This window comes from Purpureocillium lilacinum, assembly GCF_023168085.1.
Source record: "Purpureocillium lilacinum CBS 284.36 DNA, scaffold_3, whole genome shotgun sequence".
Classification (NCBI taxonomy): Eukaryota; Fungi; Ascomycota; class Sordariomycetes; order Hypocreales; family Ophiocordycipitaceae; genus Purpureocillium; species Purpureocillium lilacinum.
The window spans coordinates 4,796,806-4,816,714 of record NW_027072113.1 but is presented as its reverse complement, the minus strand read 5'-3'; the positions used below and the strand labels follow the sequence as shown (position 1 = coordinate 4,816,714).

At 62.0% G+C, this 19,909-nt stretch overlaps 7 protein-coding genes across 7 annotated transcripts; 3 read left to right on the top strand and 4 right to left on the bottom strand.

Annotated features, from left to right (window-relative positions):
• Positions 1 to 209: 209 nt before the first annotated feature.
• On the top strand, positions 210 to 1,886 carry PLICBS_005024 (uncharacterized protein; the record flags this gene model as incomplete). The annotated part of the gene is made up of 1 exon (XM_018325570.2): positions 210 to 1,886. One exon carries the CDS (start codon positions 210 to 212, stop codon positions 1,884 to 1,886), a length of 1,677 nt encoding a protein of 558 aa, XP_018175322.2.
• Positions 1,887 to 4,386: 2,500 nt separating this feature from the next.
• On the top strand, positions 4,387 to 7,212 carry PLICBS_005023 (uncharacterized protein; the record flags this gene model as incomplete). The annotated part of the gene is made up of 1 exon (XM_018325571.2): positions 4,387 to 7,212. The coding sequence occupies one exon, from the start codon at positions 4,387 to 4,389 to the stop codon at positions 7,210 to 7,212; it is 2,826 nt and encodes a 941-aa protein (XP_018175323.2).
• Positions 7,213 to 8,481: 1,269 nt separating this feature from the next.
• Positions 8,482 to 10,113, bottom strand: PLICBS_005022 (vacuolar protein sorting-associated protein 62; the record flags this gene model as incomplete). The annotated part of the gene is made up of 1 exon (XM_018325572.2): positions 8,482 to 10,113. One exon carries the CDS (start codon positions 10,111 to 10,113, stop codon positions 8,482 to 8,484), a length of 1,632 nt encoding a protein of 543 aa, XP_018175324.2.
• A 3,490-nt stretch (positions 10,114 to 13,603) lies between these two features.
• Positions 13,604 to 14,930, bottom strand: PLICBS_005021 (uncharacterized protein; the record flags this gene model as incomplete). Its single annotated transcript, XM_018325574.2, has 2 exons — positions 13,604 to 14,743; positions 14,799 to 14,930. 2 exons carry the CDS (start codon positions 14,928 to 14,930, stop codon positions 13,604 to 13,606), a joined length of 1,272 nt encoding a protein of 423 aa, XP_018175326.2.
• A 632-nt stretch (positions 14,931 to 15,562) lies between these two features.
• On the top strand, positions 15,563 to 17,333 carry PLICBS_005020 (histidine biosynthesis bifunctional protein hisB; the record flags this gene model as incomplete). The annotated part of the gene is made up of 2 exons (XM_018325575.2): positions 15,563 to 15,685; positions 15,795 to 17,333. 2 exons carry the CDS (start codon positions 15,563 to 15,565, stop codon positions 17,331 to 17,333), a joined length of 1,662 nt encoding a protein of 553 aa, XP_018175327.2.
• A 485-nt stretch (positions 17,334 to 17,818) lies between these two features.
• PLICBS_005019 (uncharacterized protein) lies at positions 17,819 to 18,361 on the bottom strand (the record flags this gene model as incomplete). Its single annotated transcript, XM_065600641.1, has 2 exons — positions 17,819 to 18,026; positions 18,078 to 18,361. The coding sequence occupies 2 exons, from the start codon at positions 18,359 to 18,361 to the stop codon at positions 17,819 to 17,821; spliced, it is 492 nt and encodes a 163-aa protein (XP_065456713.1).
• Positions 18,362 to 18,554: 193 nt separating this feature from the next.
• Positions 18,555 to 18,782, bottom strand: PLICBS_005018 (uncharacterized protein; the record flags this gene model as incomplete). The annotated part of the gene is made up of 2 exons (XM_065600640.1): positions 18,555 to 18,574; positions 18,635 to 18,782. The coding sequence occupies 2 exons, from the start codon at positions 18,780 to 18,782 to the stop codon at positions 18,555 to 18,557; spliced, it is 168 nt and encodes a 55-aa protein (XP_065456712.1).
• Positions 18,783 to 19,909: the final 1,127 nt, after the last annotated feature.

Sequence of the window (19,909 nt, the reverse complement as noted above, 5' to 3'; positions counted from 1 at the left end):
GGCGAGGTAGCCGCTCTTATCAGACTCCATCTAGCGATAGCGCGGCACTGCAGTGCTGCACCGTCATATAGCGTCGCCGCTGGCCCCTCCCATCTCCCGAACCCGGCGGCCACCTCAGACTCCCCCCAACCATACCTACGCCCGCATCGACACGAAAACACGCATCGCTGGTCGGCCCTCATTGTCGCAGCGGCAAGGCCATCACCATCATGGCTTTCCAGCAACCGGCCCGCCAGGCCATCCAGCGGGTCGCCCGCCCGCCGACCACCGAGGGCGATGACGTGACCACTCACGCCAGGCCATCGTCTGAGCGGCCCGTGGAGGAGTCGCAGACCTGGGTGCTCTTCTCCCCGCCCACCGACGTGACCACGACCTCCTATCTCAGCGAATCGGAGCATTCGCTCGTTACACCGGGGCGCTCACGCCTGAGTGAACTCGGGAGCCTCAACACGGTCGCCAGATCGGCGCGACACACGGATACGAGGCAGTCGGCCTCCTTCTCCGCCATCGACGACGTCTCTGTCGAGGACGACACGGAGCTCGACAGCTTAGACAGCCATTTGCCCGAATTCCGATCTATTCCTGGTGCGCAAGCGGACTCTCATGACGGGAGCCCGCAGGCCCTTCCTGTCCTCCCTGCACACGATGGGCTCGGGTCCTTTCGCCTGGACCGCCCCGTGTTCAGCCGAGAGGCACAGGACCAAATCTACCAGTTTGAGAGGTTCAACCCTCGGAGGGTCCGTCGGAGGCTAGACAGCTTCGACCGCGGCCACGTCGAGTTCGAGTACGGCCAGCACCAGGAGGAAGAGAAGCGGCTACGCATCGAGGCCTGGCGCCTTGAGCACAGCCGCATATTGCTGGACGAGGTCCAGCGGGAAACGAGGCGGAGGCGCAAGTCGCAAGCATCAATGCACCGCTTTCAGCGACCAGTTGATGGCGAGTCGGACAACATGACGTGGCATGACGAGGATGCCATTCAGTCCGAGGGTCCACCCGAAGGCATCGTGGCGAGAATCACGCGCAAGGTTGTCAAGGATCTTTTGGGAATCGACGACAGGCTGCTCTCCATTTTGCTGGGTGAAACTCTTCCCGAAGATGACGAGCTGTCGACGACTCCCCGGGCGTCGCAGCTGGGCGGGCAACTTTCCTCGGAGATGGGGGGCGATTCTACCTGGCAGGTTCAGATCCTGGAGAGGTTGTCGCAGGAACTCGGCTTGCTGGTCAGCCAGCTGTCGCACCATCCAGGCGCGTTCTCGACGTACTCGAGAGTGCAGCAGATGCCGCTGCCGTATGCCGGGCTGCCCGTCATACCCGAGTCCGTGGACGGGCCGCAGACAGTAGAGGTGACGGAACCCGAGCGTCGCACCCAGCCGTCCCTGCCTGACTTTCAACCGACGTTAAACCAACAATCTCAGCCCATCAACATTCCCACCCGGAGAAGCGACGAAGCCAGCGTGGCCAAGGAGGACGTGCCGATGGACAACGCCTTTACCAAGGACGAGTGGGAGAGGAGTCTCGACGTCAAGCTGGTGTTCCGGTATCTCATTTCGCGCTTTACGTCACGGTCCAAGGGCTCGACGCCCTCGACTGGATCCCATGCTGGAACGCCGACGGCGCAGGACAGCACGGCCAAGATGACGCGGGTACGGCAGCACCATCCGCTCATCGCGCGCTCTCGACCCGTCGAGCGGCGGGCATTCAAAGCGACAGGGCCGTCGAGTCCCGTAGCGCTGCGGCATCACAGCAGTTGCGCTAGCCAGAGCACGAGACGGTCCGCGCGGAGGAGTAGCTGCTCGTCGCGGCACTACTGGGACATTGGCGGCTCGCTGGGGACTGGGTCGATTGCAGGGCCGCATGGGCCGATGGGCAGCTGGGGCGAGGTGTAGGCATGGCCGGGCCGATGCTCGCGAACCGACGGCGGCATGTCGTCATTGTACAACACGCAACATGATGTTTTCGGGATCTTTGTTTAGGAGCGTGGGACGGGCGGGTTCATGATTTAGAGCGAGTTTAGGTACATGGCTGCATCATATCATATAAAGCTCATATCCAGGTACAATGAATGGCATCATGCAGTGAGCCTGGATCTGCTCGTGACTCAGCCGTGACGCGAAAAGCCCTGTCGGCATGAAGATGGCGACCCTGAGAGAGGCCGCTAGGGGCCACGTCGGAGCAACACAGTACGAAGTACCTGAGTCGGATATGGCGTCGGGACGAGCAGTGCGCCGTCGGTCCAGGATGCGTGCACGCCAGTGTGAAGTCGCGAACCTGTCGGCAACGGTCCAGCCCAACTGTACTCCGTACAGCCAGCCGTTTTGTCCGGGGCGATAGAAAACGCCGCTCGCGTGGGCAGCCTCACCGTTGCAGTCGCTGTCGGCACGCGAAAGGGCTGCGGCGGTTTGTTGCAGACTTGCTTGCAGCAGTCGTCGAGGTGCAGGTTGCAGCAGCATAGAACGGACCATCCACAATGACGGACGGCAGCCAACGGGCCTGGTGGCAGCCTCACGGCCCTGCCAAAAATGGCACCAAAAGAGGCCCAGGCTCTAACTGGACTTGGCCCCCTCACCGGATGGGCTTGACTTGACTCACGGGCGTGCGGTATAAAAAATGAAAGTGAGGGAGGGAGGAAGGAAGGGGACGGGGGCTCGCTCGAGACACACCGCCGTTGAGTCAGACAGACGTGTACAAACCCAGACCAAGGGAGCAAGCAGGCAAAGGTGCAGTGACGAGCGCCAGGCCAGGCCAAAAAGCATGGCGCGCAGAGGTGAGCCTGCCTGGCCCGCCGGGGCAAAAACGAGGCGCCCCGCGACGCGGTTGAAGCCGCGGGGAAGAGGGCCTAAGTGCCGCCATTGGGCGGGACGGGTCGACGGCGGGGGCGTTTTGGTGGGTCGCGCACCGCGTAAAGACGTGTGCCTGATGGGGGTCGTCAGGGTTGGGCGGCGGCACGGGTGCCTGAGGGACCGAGAAGGACGAGAAACATGGACGATGAAATGCCGACAGGGAGGGAGGTGGTGTGCGGTGGTGAAACGGTGGATGGATGGATGGATGGATGGACGAACTTGGCGCGAGGCATCCAAAGTTCCCGGTCGTGTGTGTGCCAGTCAACCTTTTGCGGGGAGGTATCATGTAGGCGTGACTCGACGCGCGACGACCGACAATGACGTGCTGACGTCGTCGACGACGACGACATGCAGCTTCGTTGGGAGGTTCGTGCGCCGCGGACCAAGGCGGACAGCCATTTGCGCTGCATGCTGTGGTGTGAGCTGGAGCTACCTAGGCTGTCGTGAACGGGCGGTACTTCGGCCCAGGTGGTCCTTTTAGTGAGGCAGACGGCCTGCTGACGGCGGCTGCCTCTGCCCGTCGCAACGATTGGGGGCCATGGGACCTTGGAATTTTGCATCGGCCGCCCGTTATCAAAGGCGCGCCCGAAGGACGTTCAACGGCTGCCGGGTTTGACGTTTACGAGGAGCCTGCACTTGCTGCGTCCGAGATATACCCGCTGGGCGGTGCGATGCAGGGTAGTCGGCCGTTCGTGGTTGCGGCGGGCCACGCGTGTACTTTGTACGAAGTGCACCTCGACATGCCGCAGCTTGAAGCTCACGGAAGCTCCAGCAGCAAGTGAGTGAAGCCGGGGGGCGGTCCCGATACAGGCTGCTGTTGGTGGGGCGTCCAAGAGAGAGAGGTAGATAGTAGAGAGTCTCGGTGCCGGCTCATGGATGGATGGGTGTTTATTATCAGGTCCAGAAGGGAAGGGGGGCACAGCGCACCTGCACCTGCACCTGCACCTGCAGCTGCAGCTCCAGCGGCGGGCCCGCAATCCATCCGTCCAGCCATCCATCCCGGCCCAGTCCCTCTCGCTGCTCCTCCTCACCCTCACCCCCCCAGTCCAATCCACCACCACGTTCTTTCGACCTTGCATCTCGACTCGCCTCACTTCGTCTCAGCAACCGCACGCGCCCACGCTCGCATGCCAATCCTCAAACCATCTCTTGCTTACCCACAGAGCCTGCGTCCGCTGCAGCAGCTCTGACTGGACAGCCGGCTTATATCCTCGGCGCCCGTATTTAAGCGCCGCCCTGCCCGCCTCGGACCCCCCCTCGTCGCGTCCTTTTCCCGCTCCATCCTCTGCCAGGGTCAGTCGCCTTCACTGATTGAGGATCGCTAGCCATCCGGCGTCTTTCTCACCACGGCTGGAGGCCGATGCTAACCAAGCGCGCAGTGCGATGAACTAGACGGCTCTGGCCGCGTGCGACCCCGTCGGGCCCGCTTGTCTCGCGAGCCCTCGACACGCGACGTGCTTGCGCTTCAACCTGCCATCGAGCCGCGACAACTTGACCCGTCGACGCCCTCAGCATCTCATAGCATGGTCGCGTCCGACCTATCCCAATGGCTGCGACACCCTTTGACCCGTCCCATCCCGCCACCAACTTCTTCGACATATACAATGACGCGACGGCCCCGGCGCGCGGCGCCATGTCGCCGACCCTGCCCTGCGGCGGCTGCAACTTTGTGGATCTAACGCCCGGGGCAAACGGCGCCAAGTGCGGATGTCGTCGTTTCTGGGTGCGGCAGGCTCCTGGGAGCCCCGTCATGGACCAGTCCGGTTGGTGCATGTGCAACCATCATGCCTGCTTCCACGACCAAGGCTTTCGCGACCGCGACGGACCGCCCGCCGAGGTAAACATTCCCAATCCCGGACAGGAAAATGAAAGGCCCAGGACCGGGCGGGAGCCGTTGAGCCCGGTCATAGGAATATCCCTCAAAACACCGCCTGCCGTGCCGGGCATGGAGTTTTCCAGTTTCGGACCAGGACCCCTCTCTTTCATCCACGACATGCCCCAGGAGGAGAACCGGCAGTCTGGAGGCCTGGTGACCCAGGCAAAACCCCCGGGATCCATGCCCGATACCTTGGCTTGGGGCGATGTCTTCCAATCGCCGACTCCTGCGAGCGCGAATATGCTGCCTCCCATCCCTTCTCAGTGTCTGCTGCCGTCGCAGACCGCCTCTACTACCTCGTCATACCAGGCCAAGTATTTGCGGCCATTCGCAGGCAAGGGACTGCAGACACTAAGTGGTGCCACGGGAGTCAAGCCACGCGGTCCCACTGAGCAGCCCAAGGAGCTGGTTTCCGTCGCCGAGGAGCACGCTCGTCAGGTGGAGACCTTTGAGTTCGTGGACCATGGCGACGAGGATGAGGCCGCGTCCAGACCCGGAACAGCAACTCAAACGGAGCCTAGGGCCGCAGCGGCGTCATCGGATGTCAAGCCAGAGATGATTCGGCAGCTGGCCGATGCCGTCGGCGACCACGGGCAGCGCCTCGACAAGTTGGAGACTGTCTCCTTCCACGACGACTGGCACGAACGATGGGATAACATGGACGTGCGAATGACAGAACTGGAAACGAGAGTCGAAGAGGTTGAGAAGTTCTCGAATGACAATGCCAGCGTGGTCCACGTTCGTCGCGGCCGTGACGAGGATGCCGCCACGCAGAGCATGGTGTCAGTATCGACCAGCACAACCGGCAAGTCCGCAGTTCATTCTCAGGACGTCATGAGTCAAATCCAGTCGCTTCAAGCCCAGGTCACGCATCTCCAATCTTACCTCCCATCGCCCAACTACGCCTGGGAGGTTGAAGTCGTCTTCTTGCCCTTCCCCTTGAAGAGGCTCTGGCAGCCTATCCACCAGTTCAAGCCTGAATCGGCCACTCTCAGCAACGACGATTGGACACAGCTTCCCATGACGCACAGTACCATGACACGGCGCTCACAATCCCCCTTCCCCAACGACTGGGCCGCCGCGGAGCACGATGCGGAATGGCTACTGCCGAGGGCGTGCGGCAACACGAGCGTCGTCGACAAGCGGCTACGTAGCCGCGGCCTGATCCAAAAGGTAGCCGTCAGAGCACCCGACCACAGAAGCGTCCAGACTGCGGTTCAGTCGGCCTTTGGCAACGTCTTTCGGGAGATGCAGATGCGCCCGCGGATGCACTCCACCGATCCCAGGTTTGTGAGACTTCTTGGTCTCCAGCAAAACTGGGTACCCTTGCGCAAGATTCACAAGGACTCTCGCCTGCGCTTTCTGAGCCCGGCCGAGATGATGACCCCCAGTCTGTGGGACGTCCAGTTCTTGAACTCGGTCATGATGAGGTCTTCCGAGCCGCGGCTGTTCATCACCCATCCCAACGCATATCTCCAGGACATCCAGGCCTATGAGACGGGCTGGACTTGGCAGAGAGTGCGAGAGCTTAATCGGGTCTACCAGGACGTCACCGAGTCGCAGGAGGTGCCTGAAGCGGATGCCATGGAGGAGCACTGGTCGTGGAGCGAGCAACTGGACGAGCCGCCAAGCGCGCATACATCCATGAGCATGCGACAAGAGCGAGCTCGTGCGTCCATGTCGCCCCTGATTGTTCACAATCATTCGTGGAGGCGATCCATGAGCCCGGCTGTCGAGCGCATCCAGTCTCCCATGCCGATGCTCCGCCGAGACTCATTACCGCCTCACATCCGCACGACGTCACTGCCGGTTGCTGCGCAGGCCCGCAGCTCTCCCACCGTCGACAAACGCCGCGTTGCGTCGTACGGTCAGAGCCGACGGTCCACCCCTAGCGTCAGAGCGATGTCCCAGGCCGGAGTCATGAAGAGGCGCCGCACTCGATCTCCAAGCCACCACCGCTTCACACCAAGATGGACGGCCTCGCCTAGCCCCATGCCACAGGGCCTCAGCGACCGGCAGGTGCCCCGAGGCACGACGCCATTTGCCTATGCGACGCCTTACAGCAATGCGCCGCTGCAGGAATTGCGCCCCGTACGGAGCAGCAGCGTGGCACGCACGGCCACGGAATACCTCCCCGAATATGATAACCCCCTCGCGCACATTGACATTTACGAGAGCGCGTCAGATGAATCATACGTTGACGGCGACGAGGAAGAGGAGGATGAGAGCGTCACGAGCGAGGACATTGTGACTCACGTTCCCCCTCTGGGTGACTCACAGCAGTGGCAGCTGCCTGAGGATGAGCCTTGGCCCGGCATCGAGGATCGGGCCCGGGACCGCCTGTCGGACGGGGAGAACATTGACCCCATCCAACAGCCAAACGACGGCCAGCACAGCGAAGCCAGCAGCCAACCGTCCGAGTACCCTAGCACGAATCACGCGTGGCCCGAGGGCGATGACGGCGCGGGCTTCGACATCCACGAGGATGAGAACTGAGTCGGCGTCCCCCTTATGACGCTGACGATGTGCCATGGTTCCGTGGTCAAGACATCCAAGTCGAAGCGCAAGCCTGGCATTGTGCTATGCCCTCTACCCTCGATTCCAATCCTTACGTCCATCTCTATTTTCTCTCTCTTTCATCTTTCTTGATGTACATGCGGAGGTTGTCTGTATACACGAGCGGGCGTCTGCGGGAAGTATCAGCAAAGCGGCGTTTTTCGGAGCTTTTTTTTTTTTTTGGACATTTCTTGCTTTGCTGCTTTTACCTTTCATTTTTTCTTTCTTGTTTCTCCTTTCGATATACGCTACGAAGTATGCGAGACAGATATGGCGCTGGGAAGTTTTTTTTTTTGGGCTCTTAATGCAGCACGCGACGCAGCATTTTTCCGGGTGCGGCCCGTCGTCGTCGTCGTCGTCGTCGTCGTCACAGTCGCCGGGGCGGTGGGCTCGTCGAAGATGGGATGGGAGAAAGGGTTACTACGAGGCGGTAGCGTCCTATGCGAGTGCGGACGAATGCTGATGAGGGACCACCGAGGAGGTGGCCGCGGCTGGGACGGGGTGCTCGGAGAGGCGCAGCAGCTGTACGATGTGTACAAAACATCTACAAGACTACACTCCTACAAAAGAGAGACACCACTTTTGACTTTTAACACGCATGCACATGCCCATCACTCGTTCACGATTAGGACCAGCCGCATGGCTTTGGAAAACAGCTCGTGTATTCCCAATTCGTCAACCGTCAACGTCATGCAAGAGTATCCAACTCCGGCTTTGCCTCCCTCTATGAGCGCGGTCCCGCGGGCCTCGCTGGTATACATACAGCTCGTGTGCAAATGCGGTGCAGGAAAGGAGGAAGCTGAGCAGCTCCGTAAAAGCAAAATCACAAGTCGTGTCAGGGGGGGATATCAACATGCGAGTGCCAGCCCAGTGCTCCACCGTCAGTCAAGGTGAACAAAAAGAGTGATCGTTTGGAGGCAGCGCCGCGAGGATTGCGCCCTCCCCTCCGGATTCGTAAAAAGACGCCCGCCCGTTCCATCCAACGTGCCCAACTCCAAGATCCCAACGGTCGTCTAAGCAGCCCGCGCGCCGCCCCTCTTTCTAAAAGCCCAAATCCATAATCAAAAATCCTCCGATACTCGCGCTCTTGGGGGGTATCTCGTTCTTTCTCTCTTGTAATGCGTGAAAACTCATCACAATCGGAACCGCAAGTGTTGGTCTAAAAAAAAGGCAAAGGGCATCAAGCCACACACAGCTTTCCGCCACAAGCTAGTACCAGGTCCTCTTGGGGTCGATCTTGTAGAGGATGCGGCAGCGGTAGCTCTGGCACAGCTTGGAGCGGTCCAGGTGCTTGAACTTGGGGCCCGAGGGGCCCGTGACGTAGTGGTACTGGCCAAAGAGGCGCCACTGCCGGATGTCGGCCAGGGTGTAGACCTCGTCGCCCCAGCGGCCACGGTAGTGAAACCACGACGTGGGCGCATCTGGGTTGGACGCGGCGGGGACGAGCGACTCAGTTTTGCCGACCCTGCTGACCTTGTCATCCCAGGGGTCGCGCGTGTCCCAGCGATTCTCCTTGGTGTAGTCGTAGTGGTACGCGTAGTTGTTGAGCGAGGGGTCCCAGATGGGTCCCTTGTCCGTCACGTCCTTGAGCATGCGGAATGGCAGGACGTAGGGGTGCTCGCCGGGCAAGGGATACATGGCGTGCGAACCGACGGCCGAGTATATGACGGGGCGGACGCCGCGCTTCTCGATGGCATCCCACGCATACGCCTGGCCTCCCTCGTGCTCGGAAAAGAAAATGCCCCGCGGCTCGCCATTCTCGAAACGGATCATGCAGTGCTCCCAATCGCCGACATGGTTCCCGAAACGAATGCCCAGAACGGTCTGGCCGAGGTTGTACGAGTAAAAGAAGAACCAAAAGGCGTCGACGACGCCGGAGCCCTTGTCGACGATGACAAGGACGGCAGGGGCCTTGGAGTAGCCGTCGGCATCGGGCTTGTGGCCGCGGCGCGCGATGCGGGGCGGCTCGGACCGGCGCCGCTGCCGGTGCGTCTTTGGCCGAGGATCGGCGATACGATGCAGGGGATGCTGCTTGTCGACATCAAACCAGCTGGTGGGCTCCTTGCGGTACACGGGCATGTCGTCGTCGTCCACGACGGGGTGCTCGTCGCCATCGTCGCCATTGTCGGGGAAGGGGCCGGGTCGATTGAAGTGGCTGTGGAGCCAATCGGGCCGGGTCTCGACGTCGTCAAGGCTGTGCAACACCACGAAGCCACGGTGCTCGTTGAGTTGGTTGAGGTTATTGAGGGTCCATTTGTTGGTTTGATTGAGCATTTCGCCGTTGACAGAGACATTCATGTGCTGAATGTGTTCCCGGATGTCCGAGGGCCAGAACTGCTCGCCCGAGTAGAGGTGGACGAGGGGCGCGTACTTGGTGACATAGTCGGGTATGTCCTTGAGTATCTTGCGTCTCTCGGTAGGGTTGCGCTTCATGTCGGGCCGTTGCCGGACGAATCCGCCGGCGGAGTCTTCGGAAGAGTCGTCGGGCTCCTCCCACGACCGGGGCGGGACGTCGGCGGCAAGCGCCCGGCGGCGAAGCTCTCCGAAGGCAAGGTCGCCGGTGTCATCGTCGTCGTCGCCGTCGCCGTCGCCGCCGACGGGCGGATTGGGGTTGAAGAGGGCGGCAGGGTCACGCCGCAGGTGGTTGAGGCCGCAGACGCTGATCCAGCGGCATAGCTGACGGTCCCAGAAGTACGGGCTGCTGTTGACCCAGAGGCGGTCGCGTGCCCTTCGCTCCGGGCTCACTCTGGTGGGGTCGAGGGCGCGGGGCACGAACCAGGCGACGAAGGAGATGATGAGGAAGAGCGACACCAGGATGGTGCCTCGCCGGACCCAATACATGGTCGGCGGTGGTGATGCGGCCGTGGCCTGCGGTGTGAGTCGGGTGTCGTCGTGGATGCGCCGGCGTCCAACGTGGGGGCGAGGTCAGGTAAACAGGTATGTATATAAGCCACTATCGGCGGAGTAGAGAAGGGGACCAGACAGAGAGTCTGCTTCGAGGGCCCAAGTCCCGATAAACTGCCGGCAGGCGCAACCAGAGTCGGGACAGGCGGGCGGGCGAAGGAGGTTGATGATGGCAAGCGAAGGCAGGCCAAAGGCAGGGTCCTCGACGGGCCGTTTGGTGTTGCGGCGGTAAACGAAGGAAGTTGGCCGAGCCAGCCGAGCCGTGACGGACGGGGGCCAGTTGGTCGTATCTGCGAGAGGTAAGGCGGAGGGCGGGCCGAAAGGCGCTCGGGGAGGGCGGGTGAGAAAATAGGCCAGCTATATGTGCATCACGAAAGGGCGGATGGGGGTTGGATTGCGAAACGGCCGGTGAGCGGGTAGGTAGTGAGGGAGGAAGAGAGGGAAGGCGGCGGACGAGGTGGGCGGTCCGGCGTGTTGCTGGTGAGGGAAGGGAAAGAAGAAAAAGCCAGTGCCAGACGTGCGTGCAAGTCAAGAGAAGAAGCGGTTTGAGGCGCCATCGAGCCCGAGTCTCGAGTCGAGGAAGGAACGAAGGGAAGGGAAGGGCTGCGGCAACGGAGCCAGCCAGCCAGTCAGGGTCTGGGCCGGATGTACCGGTACCAGGGGGGGTACGCGGCCCCGCCGACCAGGCGAGGTACCGGCCGGATCCCCCGCCACTGGCCCGCGGATTGATGTCACTGCCCCGAGTGAGTGAGTGCCCCCCAGCGCCCTGCCCAGTGGAAGACCCGGGGGGGACTTGCACCACGAAGGATCTCGGGAGTATCGAGGTACCTTGCCGCCTCAACTCGCGGCGCGGCAGCCTGAGTTTCCAGCTCCAGCGAACTCAAGCCCCCGAGACCAAAACCCTCAGGCGGCCACCACCACACTGACCTTGCCGTGTCACCCGGGCCTGGGTGCCATCCAGCCCATCCCAGCCCGGCCCCAGCCAAGCGCATCAGCGCGGGCCATGGATGCCCGGATCGAAAGAAGGGTCCCCTCCCTTAGCACCACCACCACCCACCACCATACCCCAGGCGCACGGCACCAGCGCACCGCAGCCTTCCGGCGCCTCCTCTTCTGGACGGCGGTGCCACGCCAGGGAGCCCCAGTCTGGAGACGCCCGCTGCGGCCCAGCATCTGACGGCCTCGCTGCCGCCGCTCCACCGCCTGGGCTGGGCGGCTCGCGCTGGCCCAAACAGGAAACCGGCCTGTGACCGTCTGGCGGTTGGATGCGGTAAGAGAAGCGGCCATCATCCGTGCGGGACCTGCAGCGAGATGCGCGCCCTGCGAAGCACTGCCAAGTGCCAGACTCGTCTATGTCCGCAGCAGCGCAGCCTGCCCGCCTCGGTCGGAGGTGGAACACGGCGGACAGGACACGAATGCGACATAATCGGGCGCCCATTCATCGGACACTTCATCGTCCGTCCGTCCGTCGCGCAAAGCCCGCCGTCGTTGCGGGCGTCGACTGACTGCTACCTCGGGGGCTATCATCGCCCAACAATCGGGTGCCGTCAATACAGTCCACGTACATTCACCTCATTCATGGGCACACATGGCACACAAGCGTCCCCCCGGCAGTGCACGGAATCAATATATCCAGGGAAACTCAAGTCATGCAGGACCCCCCGCGCAGAGAGGCTTGAGAAGGGGCCCCCCTTCTGCCCGTGTACTTGGTACCCATACCCAAAACTCTGGTGCCGCCTGGGCCCCCCATTCATTCAGGTTCAGACGCTGTTGCAAAGTCCAGCGCCCGTCCGTCAGCCAGCCTGCCGTGGCCCCGTGCCGACGGCGCAGCAGTGGATTTCACATCCCCGCAGTGGATTGGCTGACGTCGCCCAGCGTGGCTTGCGGCCTGGTGCACCCCTCCGTACCCGCTCCCCAGTGGCTGGCAGTGGTGGTTGCAGGCTGACTCTTGCAGTGGAAGTTCCAATGCCTTGCTTGCCCGTGGTTCAAGACGGTCACAAAACCGTTCAGCTATTTTTTTTTTCGTTTTTCGCTCGCGGCGCGCAGCGGGAAAGTCCGCGCGACCCTCCTTATTTTTGCTGACTCCCATTGCGCCTTGCCACAGCCCTTATTCAGTGCTGATGGGCTGCCCGCCGCCCTCGTACTCGTACTTGCACATGCTTGTGAGCTGGCGTGTCCGAAGCACCCGCCTTGCAAACATGCCGGACCTTCGGACACCGAAAAGTGGGGGTACGGACGCGGTGTCTTTGGAATCTTGGGACTGCCCGCCCGCCGTATGTGCAGTAGTAGCGCTGCGGGCAGTGACAGTAGCGGTTTATTGGGGGTTGCAGCGGGCATGTAATGGAAGCACCGTGCAGTAATCAAGACCAGGGCGCCCCGAAAACGCATCAAACAACAACACAGAGTCATGCCAGGCCCACGCACGTCGGCGCCATCGCCCTCTGCTCACTTGACGACGCTTGAATGCGGCATCCCAAGTACAATGCCTCCGCGCCGCATCCAGGTACCCTCTTCCATAGATCCAGGTCCCCAGTACAGACAGGGCAGAGTCTGCTGCGTCGATCCCGGGATACACACATACTTCGTACATACCAGACCCAGGGGGCCCCGTCTGCCCATCTCCGACAACCCAAGCCCAGTCCTTCTGCCGTCTCCACGCGCGCGCGCCGCCGGGCGAACCATCGTCGTCTTGCATGCCACATGGCGACGCCGAATGGCCCAGCGCCCATCTCTTGGCACAGCCTCGATCTGCAAGGCTGGTCCCCTTCGCCTGTCGCTTGACTGCCCCCTTCGGCACTCGCTGCAGGGTCTGCTCGACCACACATTGTGCAACGTGAGGCCATCACCAGACCGCCAGACGGCCACCCGCCGCCTTGCTTTGGCCGTACAGCAACAAGTAATAAATGTCTCGCCCTCGTGGGCCACGCTCGCGGGGGGTGCCGACTCGCCGCCATTCACCTTCGTAGCCAGTAGGTAGCCACATCGCTGTGCAGATGCTGGCCGCGTGGCCCAATGATTCGAGGCGGGTCATCTGAGCCGCCCGCCTGGCCTGATGCAGCTGCGCCAGCCCATGCAGCATCCACCGCGTCGTCGTCTCGCTGCGCTCGCTCAACTTCCGGTCCCATGCCCTGTCCCCGAGGCGCCCTGTCCCTTTAGACCGCCCTGCGGCTCATGCCACGACCAACAACCACCGTTCTCGACAACTGCCGTGCCGTGCCACTTGCCTGTTGGTTGACCGGCACGTGCTCGGCGTGCTCCGTAGGGACCCAACAAACGGTTCAAAATGGTGCTGCATGGCTTTGGTATTGTTGTTTTGTGCCATGCCAATCGCGAAAGCTTGTTCACAACCGTTCGACTTCATTTCCCTTGATGCTCATGATGATCCGCGTTTCGCATACTGCCGTTGCTTGCTGTGGCACCAACGGAATCACTCGTACCCTGTCATCGACACGTCTTCCACTTCGTCGTCGTCTCCAGCGCCCTCACCCGCTTGCTCTTCGATGTCACCCCCGTCCGCTGGCCGTCCAAGGTTGTCCCAATGACTCGGCGTAGGCGTGGACAACGCAAGCGATCCGTGTATGTCGGCGGTGCCTAGTCTGCCGGCTCGGCCCCTTCGATTTGCCCTGGCCCGGCGGCTTTCTGAACCAGCCGTTCGGCTACGTTTTTTCGCTGGCTGTTGATCTTCGCCGTCCCCCTGAATATCGCCCTCGGCTTTGATGGGCTTTCTCCGGTTCCTCGGCTTGTAGTCGGGTCCTTTCCTGTCGTTCCAGTCCTTGCCCTCACCATCCACCGCGTAGACAGTGACCTGGTCCGGATCGCCTCTCTTCTTCTTGAGGGCGATCAAGTTCTCCAGGAATCGTATCTGGTGTGCGCGCTCACCCGATTTGTCCTTGCCCGGCGGGATCCTGATATTCCACTCCTCGCGGATCGCAGCTAGCGTGTCTTCCTCGGGCACCTTTGGCTTGGGGACTTTCTCCGTCGTCATGATTCGCGACGAACACGCCCCGAGGATGTCAATGTCTTCGGGCAGATTGCGAAGTGCCGGCAGCGGCGCAGCCTTGTCGTGCTTGGCCAGGATGGTTTCGGTGCCGATGACTTCTGCCCATTCGCCTTCAAACACCCGTCCTCGGTATGAGATGACCGGGTTCCGGGAATGCAGGTCGAGGATCTGAACGCTGTCCTCCTCGGTGGCTTCTTCTTCGCCGGCGTCGCGGTCCTTGCTTTCCCGTCGGTGTGGTGGCTTGGGCGTTTCCGACACCGCATCCCCAGTGTCTATGCCCTTGCCCTTGGCGGCCGTGAGCTGGGGATCCACAGGCATGTCATCATCGTCGGCATTGTTGCCATCATCGTCGTCTTCGCCGTCGTTGCCTCCCTCGGCCTCCTCGTCACTATCATCGTCGTCAAGGCCGTTATCCTTACTCGACCTGTCTCGCGTGATTTGAACACTGGGCCCCGCCGTGGTCTGGTCCAGCCAATTCTTATAGTAGCCCCCGCGGCTGTGGTGCGCTACCTTGGCTGTGCGCTCCTTGAATTCTGGGTACGACAGGTCAAGGGCGAGGTAATACGTCTGAGTGAATGGTCAGCCGTCAAACCGGGCCGCGTGGAACCTGGGAGGCGCCAACCTCTGTTTCCGTGGTAGAATACTCGTACTCCCACTCATCCTCGTCGTCCTGGGCGACTTGCTTGAGCACCTCGTCAAGGCCGAGGGCGCCCGGCTCGTCCGGGGTGAAAATGCGCTTTGTCGAAGAGTCCATGGTCGAGCGTGGCAACACCAGCTTGGTAGATGCGTTGAGACCAGAGATGACCTCAGTGGCAGCTTGATCTGTGCATCGTGGACCTTTTATTGTTGAATGACTCGATGCCTTTACGGCGTCATTTCATCAATCATGAGACATTTGTGTGTTTGGCGTCGCTAGATTCGGTTGCGCATGCCCGAGAAATGCTGTCAAGGTTCAACAGAGGTATAGTTTCGAGGTTGGAGACGCGCTGGGCGCGTTTGGAGCAGCGAGCAAGCTTGTTGGAGGAACCTGGGCGAAGCGAAAACGGCCTAGCGCAAGGGCCCTTATCGATAGTGGGGTAGTGCACCACCTGGGCGCAGGCCCCGCCATTGGACCCCTCCACAGGCACTGGCCGGCGCCGCCGCGCAATCGCAAGGCTCAGGGCAACGGCATTTCTTGACTCACTAGATTCTCAACCGCCCGGTCTGCCGCTCACTCACTCCTTCTCCTTCGGCGCAAACTCTCTACAGGACACACTTTGGAACCGACGCTCTCCGCACGAGAATAGCCTTTTGTCTGCTCAGCTACTATATTGGCCCTTGCCTCCGTGACACCGCTCCCGCACCACCGCGTTTCCCGAGGAAGAGGGGCAGGCAGCCAGGGCAAAGATGCCCACTGTTCACCTGCTGGACTATGTCGCCGGCAACATCAGGAGTCTGGTCAACGCCATCGAGAAGCTCGGCTACGAGGTAGACTGGGTTCGGTCGCCCGAGGATGTCTCCAGAGCAGAGGTTCGTCTACCTTTTTCGATTCATTCACGAAATACACCGCGCGCCGGCTCCCCCCAGGAGCAGCAGCACGACAGGCGCTTCGCCGTACTGACCCTGACTTACCCTGCAGAAACTGATCCTCCCCGGTGTCGGCCACTTCGGCCACTGCCTGTCGCAGCTCTCGCAGGCGGGCTACCTCCCGGCCATCCGGAAACACATCGAGGATGGCAAGCCGTTCATGGGCGTGTGCGTCGGCCTGCAGGCGCTGTTCGAGGGCTCTGTCGAGGACCCCGACGTGCCCGGTCTCGGAGTCATCAGGGGCTCCCTTACGCGCTTCGATGACTCGGCCAAGTCGGTCCCGCACATCGGCTGGAACAGCGCCAGCACGGGCGGCCTGCCCATGTACGACCTCTCGCCCGACTCCAAGTACTACTACGTCCACACGTACAAGTTCCCGTACGTTAGGGGCCAGCTCGAGGCGCAGGGCTGGACCGTCGCGACGGGCACGTACGGCTCTGAGACGTTTGTCGGCGCCGTCGCCAAGGGCAACATCTACGCGACGCAGTTCCACCCGGAAAAGTCTGGCGTCGCCGGCCTGCGGACCCTCCGCGCGTTTGTGACCGGCGCCGGCGCGGCCTCGCTCGGCAAGGCGGTCGACGGTGCGCAGGGCGCCGTGGCGCCGGACTTCAAGGACGGCCTCACGCGCCGTGTCATTGCCTGCCTCGACGTGCGGGCCAACGACCAGGGCGACCTCGTCGTCACAAAGGGCGACCAGTACGACGTCCGCGAAAAGTCGGACGACCGCAATGTCCGCAACCTGGGCAAGCCCGTCGAGATGGCCAAGCGGTACTACGAGGACGGCGCCGACGAGGTCACCTTCCTCAACATCACGTCGTTCCGCGACTGCCCCGTCGCCGACCTGCCCATGCTCGAGGTCCTCCGCCAGACGTCGCAGACCGTCTTCGTGCCCCTGACCATCGGCGGCGGCATCCGCGACACGGTCGACACGGACGGCACCAAGGTGTCTGCGCTCGAGATCGCCACCATGTACTTCAAGTCGGGCGCCGACAAGGTGTCCATCGGCTCCGACGCCGTCATCGCCGCCGAGGAGTACTACTCGCTCGGCCGCAAGCTCTTCGGCAACACGGCCATTGAGCAGATCTCGCGCGCCTACGGCAACCAGGCCGTCGTCGTCAGCGTCGACCCCAAGCGCGTCTACGTGCCCAAGCTCGACGCCACGCGCCACAGCGTCGTCGAGACGCAGTTCCCGGGCCCCAAGGGCGAGGCCTACTGCTGGTACGCCTGCACCATCAAGGGCGGCCGCGAGACGCGCGACATGGACGTCGTCGAGCTCGCCCAGGCCGTCGAGGCCATGGGCTGCGGCGAGCTGCTCCTCAACTGCATCGACAAGGACGGCTCCAACAGCGGCTTCGACCTCGAGCTCATCAACCAGGTCAAGGCCGCCGTCAAGATCCCCGTCATCGCCTCCAGCGGCGCCGGCAACCCGGGCCACTTCGAGGAGGTGTTTGACAAGACGACGACGGACGCCGCCCTCGGCGCCGGCATGTTCCACCGCGGCGAGTACACGGTCAAGCAGGTCAAGGACTATCTGAAGGAAAATGGGCTGCTGGTGCGGCAGTTTGAGAGCGATTTGGATACCACGGCATAGAAAAGCAGTAGACGAGGAGGCGGGCGGCAGTCACGTTTAGAAGATGTTCATTTGCATGGACGGATTATTCTCAATTTCTTCGCTACTCTCTCCTGGAGCTATCGCAGGTGACTCGTCGCATGATAAAAAACACCGCCATCCATGGTGGACGTGTGTCCTGCCCCGTGTCTAGACTATGACAACCAGCAACGACTGCCAACGCCAGCGACCTTGGGGGAGCAGAGCGCCCCGTCGACTGATGCATGATGGGAAAAGCGAAACAAGGTACATGGACGCGGAGCGGAAATCAAAACGCCAGACTGTCCCGTAACACAGACGAAGAAGAGCATTATTCGCCGTTGATGATCTGGTGCCACTAATGCAGAGCCTGGCATTACGCGGAACAAAAAGACAAGCAAATGGGCAAAACTCTCAAGCTTTCAACGCCTCGGCTTTTGCGCGCAGTACAAAGATGAAGCGAATGAGGGCGGGCACGGCGAGCGTTCTTACAGCTCCATGCCCATAAACACCCATTTCTTGCTGGTGACGTCCAAGTCGCCAGCCCAGTGGTCGAGGGTCGTCATTTCGAAGCCGACCCACTGCAGGCTCTTGGACAGCGCGAGCGCCTCGTCAGCAGGCATGCGGCGGTCGATGCAGGTGACGAGGTGGGCGCAGTCCAAGGGACCGTCGGCGAGCTCAATGAGAGCCATGAGGCTAAACAACGTCAGTTGCAAGTATGCCAGCGAGAAGAGGAGTGTGACTCACGCTTTCTTGAGGTCTCGCCCCATGGCGCCTTCGACGTCGAAGAAGACAAACAAGGACTTCTCCTTGCCGTCGTCGGCAACGAAGGCGCGGAAGCTCGCGCCGCCGGCATAGTCCCAGACCTCCATCCAGGCGTCGACCTCGAAGCCGCGCGCGGCGAGGTCGTCGCGCTGGCGCTGGAGGGCGTCCGAGATGCGGTCCTCTGGCGGCGGCGTTTGCAGATAAGCACCTGACAGGCCGGAGCCATACATCGACAGGTTCTTCTCACCAAAGAACACGGTCTTCATGGGCTCGCAAAAGAATCTCTCACATTCTTCCCTGATCGCGAGTGCTGCCCCCCCTCGTCGCCCCGGGCGGCGGCCCGGATTGTCGCGCTTCTTGCCGCCGTTGTTCTTGGGCAAGAGGGCGAGCTCGTTGGACGAGGTCAGCGCGGCGAGGGGGGGGCTTGTTGGTGGGGAGGGGAGTCCTGAGGTAGGGACCTCAGGAATACCACTCCGCCCCTGCGTCGAGAGTTAGTCAGAAGATACAGTCTTTCGGGGCGACGGGCGAGTGAGGCATACCTGCAACCCCCGTAGTGCAGTAGTGGAGGCCCTTGAGGTGGGCGGCCGAGTCGACGATGTAGCAGGAGGCAAGGACGTTGACCTTGGAGACTACGTCCTCGCCATAGGTACTACTACAATTAAAATTCTGGTTACTCAGGGGCGCCATTGTTATCGAGTTTCCACGGTTGCTGTCTGGAAATGGGCTTCTCGAGGATGGACGGCGGGAGGCGACGGCTCGAAGTGGAGAAGTCGGCGGCTACGGAGGAGAGGTGGACGGACGGGTGCGAGTCTGTCGAAGAAGGCGTGCGAGGAGGAAATTTCCTGGACCGTAGAGCGGACACAAGCTGATTGAGCGTCGGGAGGCGATGGGTGCGCGAAGCGGGCTGCTTAAGTGCGTGGAGAGTTGTGTGTTCTCGTTTGTCGATGGTGAGGTGCGAGAAAGGAAAATGGCGTGTGCGGTCGGCGACGAAGGCGGTGGGAAGGGAAAGAAAACGGCTCAGACCAGTCAGCTGAGACATGGGGACCTCGACCCTTCCAGAGTCACACCCCAGTGGCGACGCTTGGCCGGCTGCGGCGGAGGAAGCGGGGGGGCCAGCGCTACCAGTGCCAGCCAGGCCAAGGGGCCGCACGGCGCACTGTATGCGCCGCCGCGGGGCGCGCCGCGTTGGCTGCGCCTGGCGCTCCGCCGTACAGTCCGAGGCGCCCAGGCGTGCACTGTCGCCCGGCGCAGCAGGGCCCCCTCGCCGCCAAGAGGCGTGAAAGGCGCACCTCCGGACACGCTCGAGGCCGTCGTTGGCCCGTCCCAGGCGGGCGCAAACGCCATATCCTGGCGTCCAGCGGGGCTCCGGGCGCCGTGTGACGGCGCGGCATGCTCCATCCGAAGCCTCCACGAGAGCACCGACAGCTTGGCAGTGGACGTGCGGAGATGGCCTCGGTCGCGGCCGTGCAGATGGTCAGTCAGCCCGTCGTTCGTCCAGTGCTCTCTTGGGCATTGCTTCTGTCGTGCGTGCCTCGCCCTGTCGTCGCTGCCGTGTCGCCGAGAACAACAGCTGTCATCAGGTGGCGCTACGGTTACAACTTATCACTGTGCAGTGCAACATGATCCACGATGACGCTCTCGTCGTCGCACACAACGGCAACCCGCAAGTGTCTCACCGCAGGCACGCATCTCCGGTCCAGGCCCGCCGGGCGCGGCGACCTCGGCCACCCAGCCTGCCGGCATCTGCACCGGCGTAAGTCGCTGTGCGACGGCACTGCACATTGATGGGACCCGTGTGCCGCGAAGACGTTCAC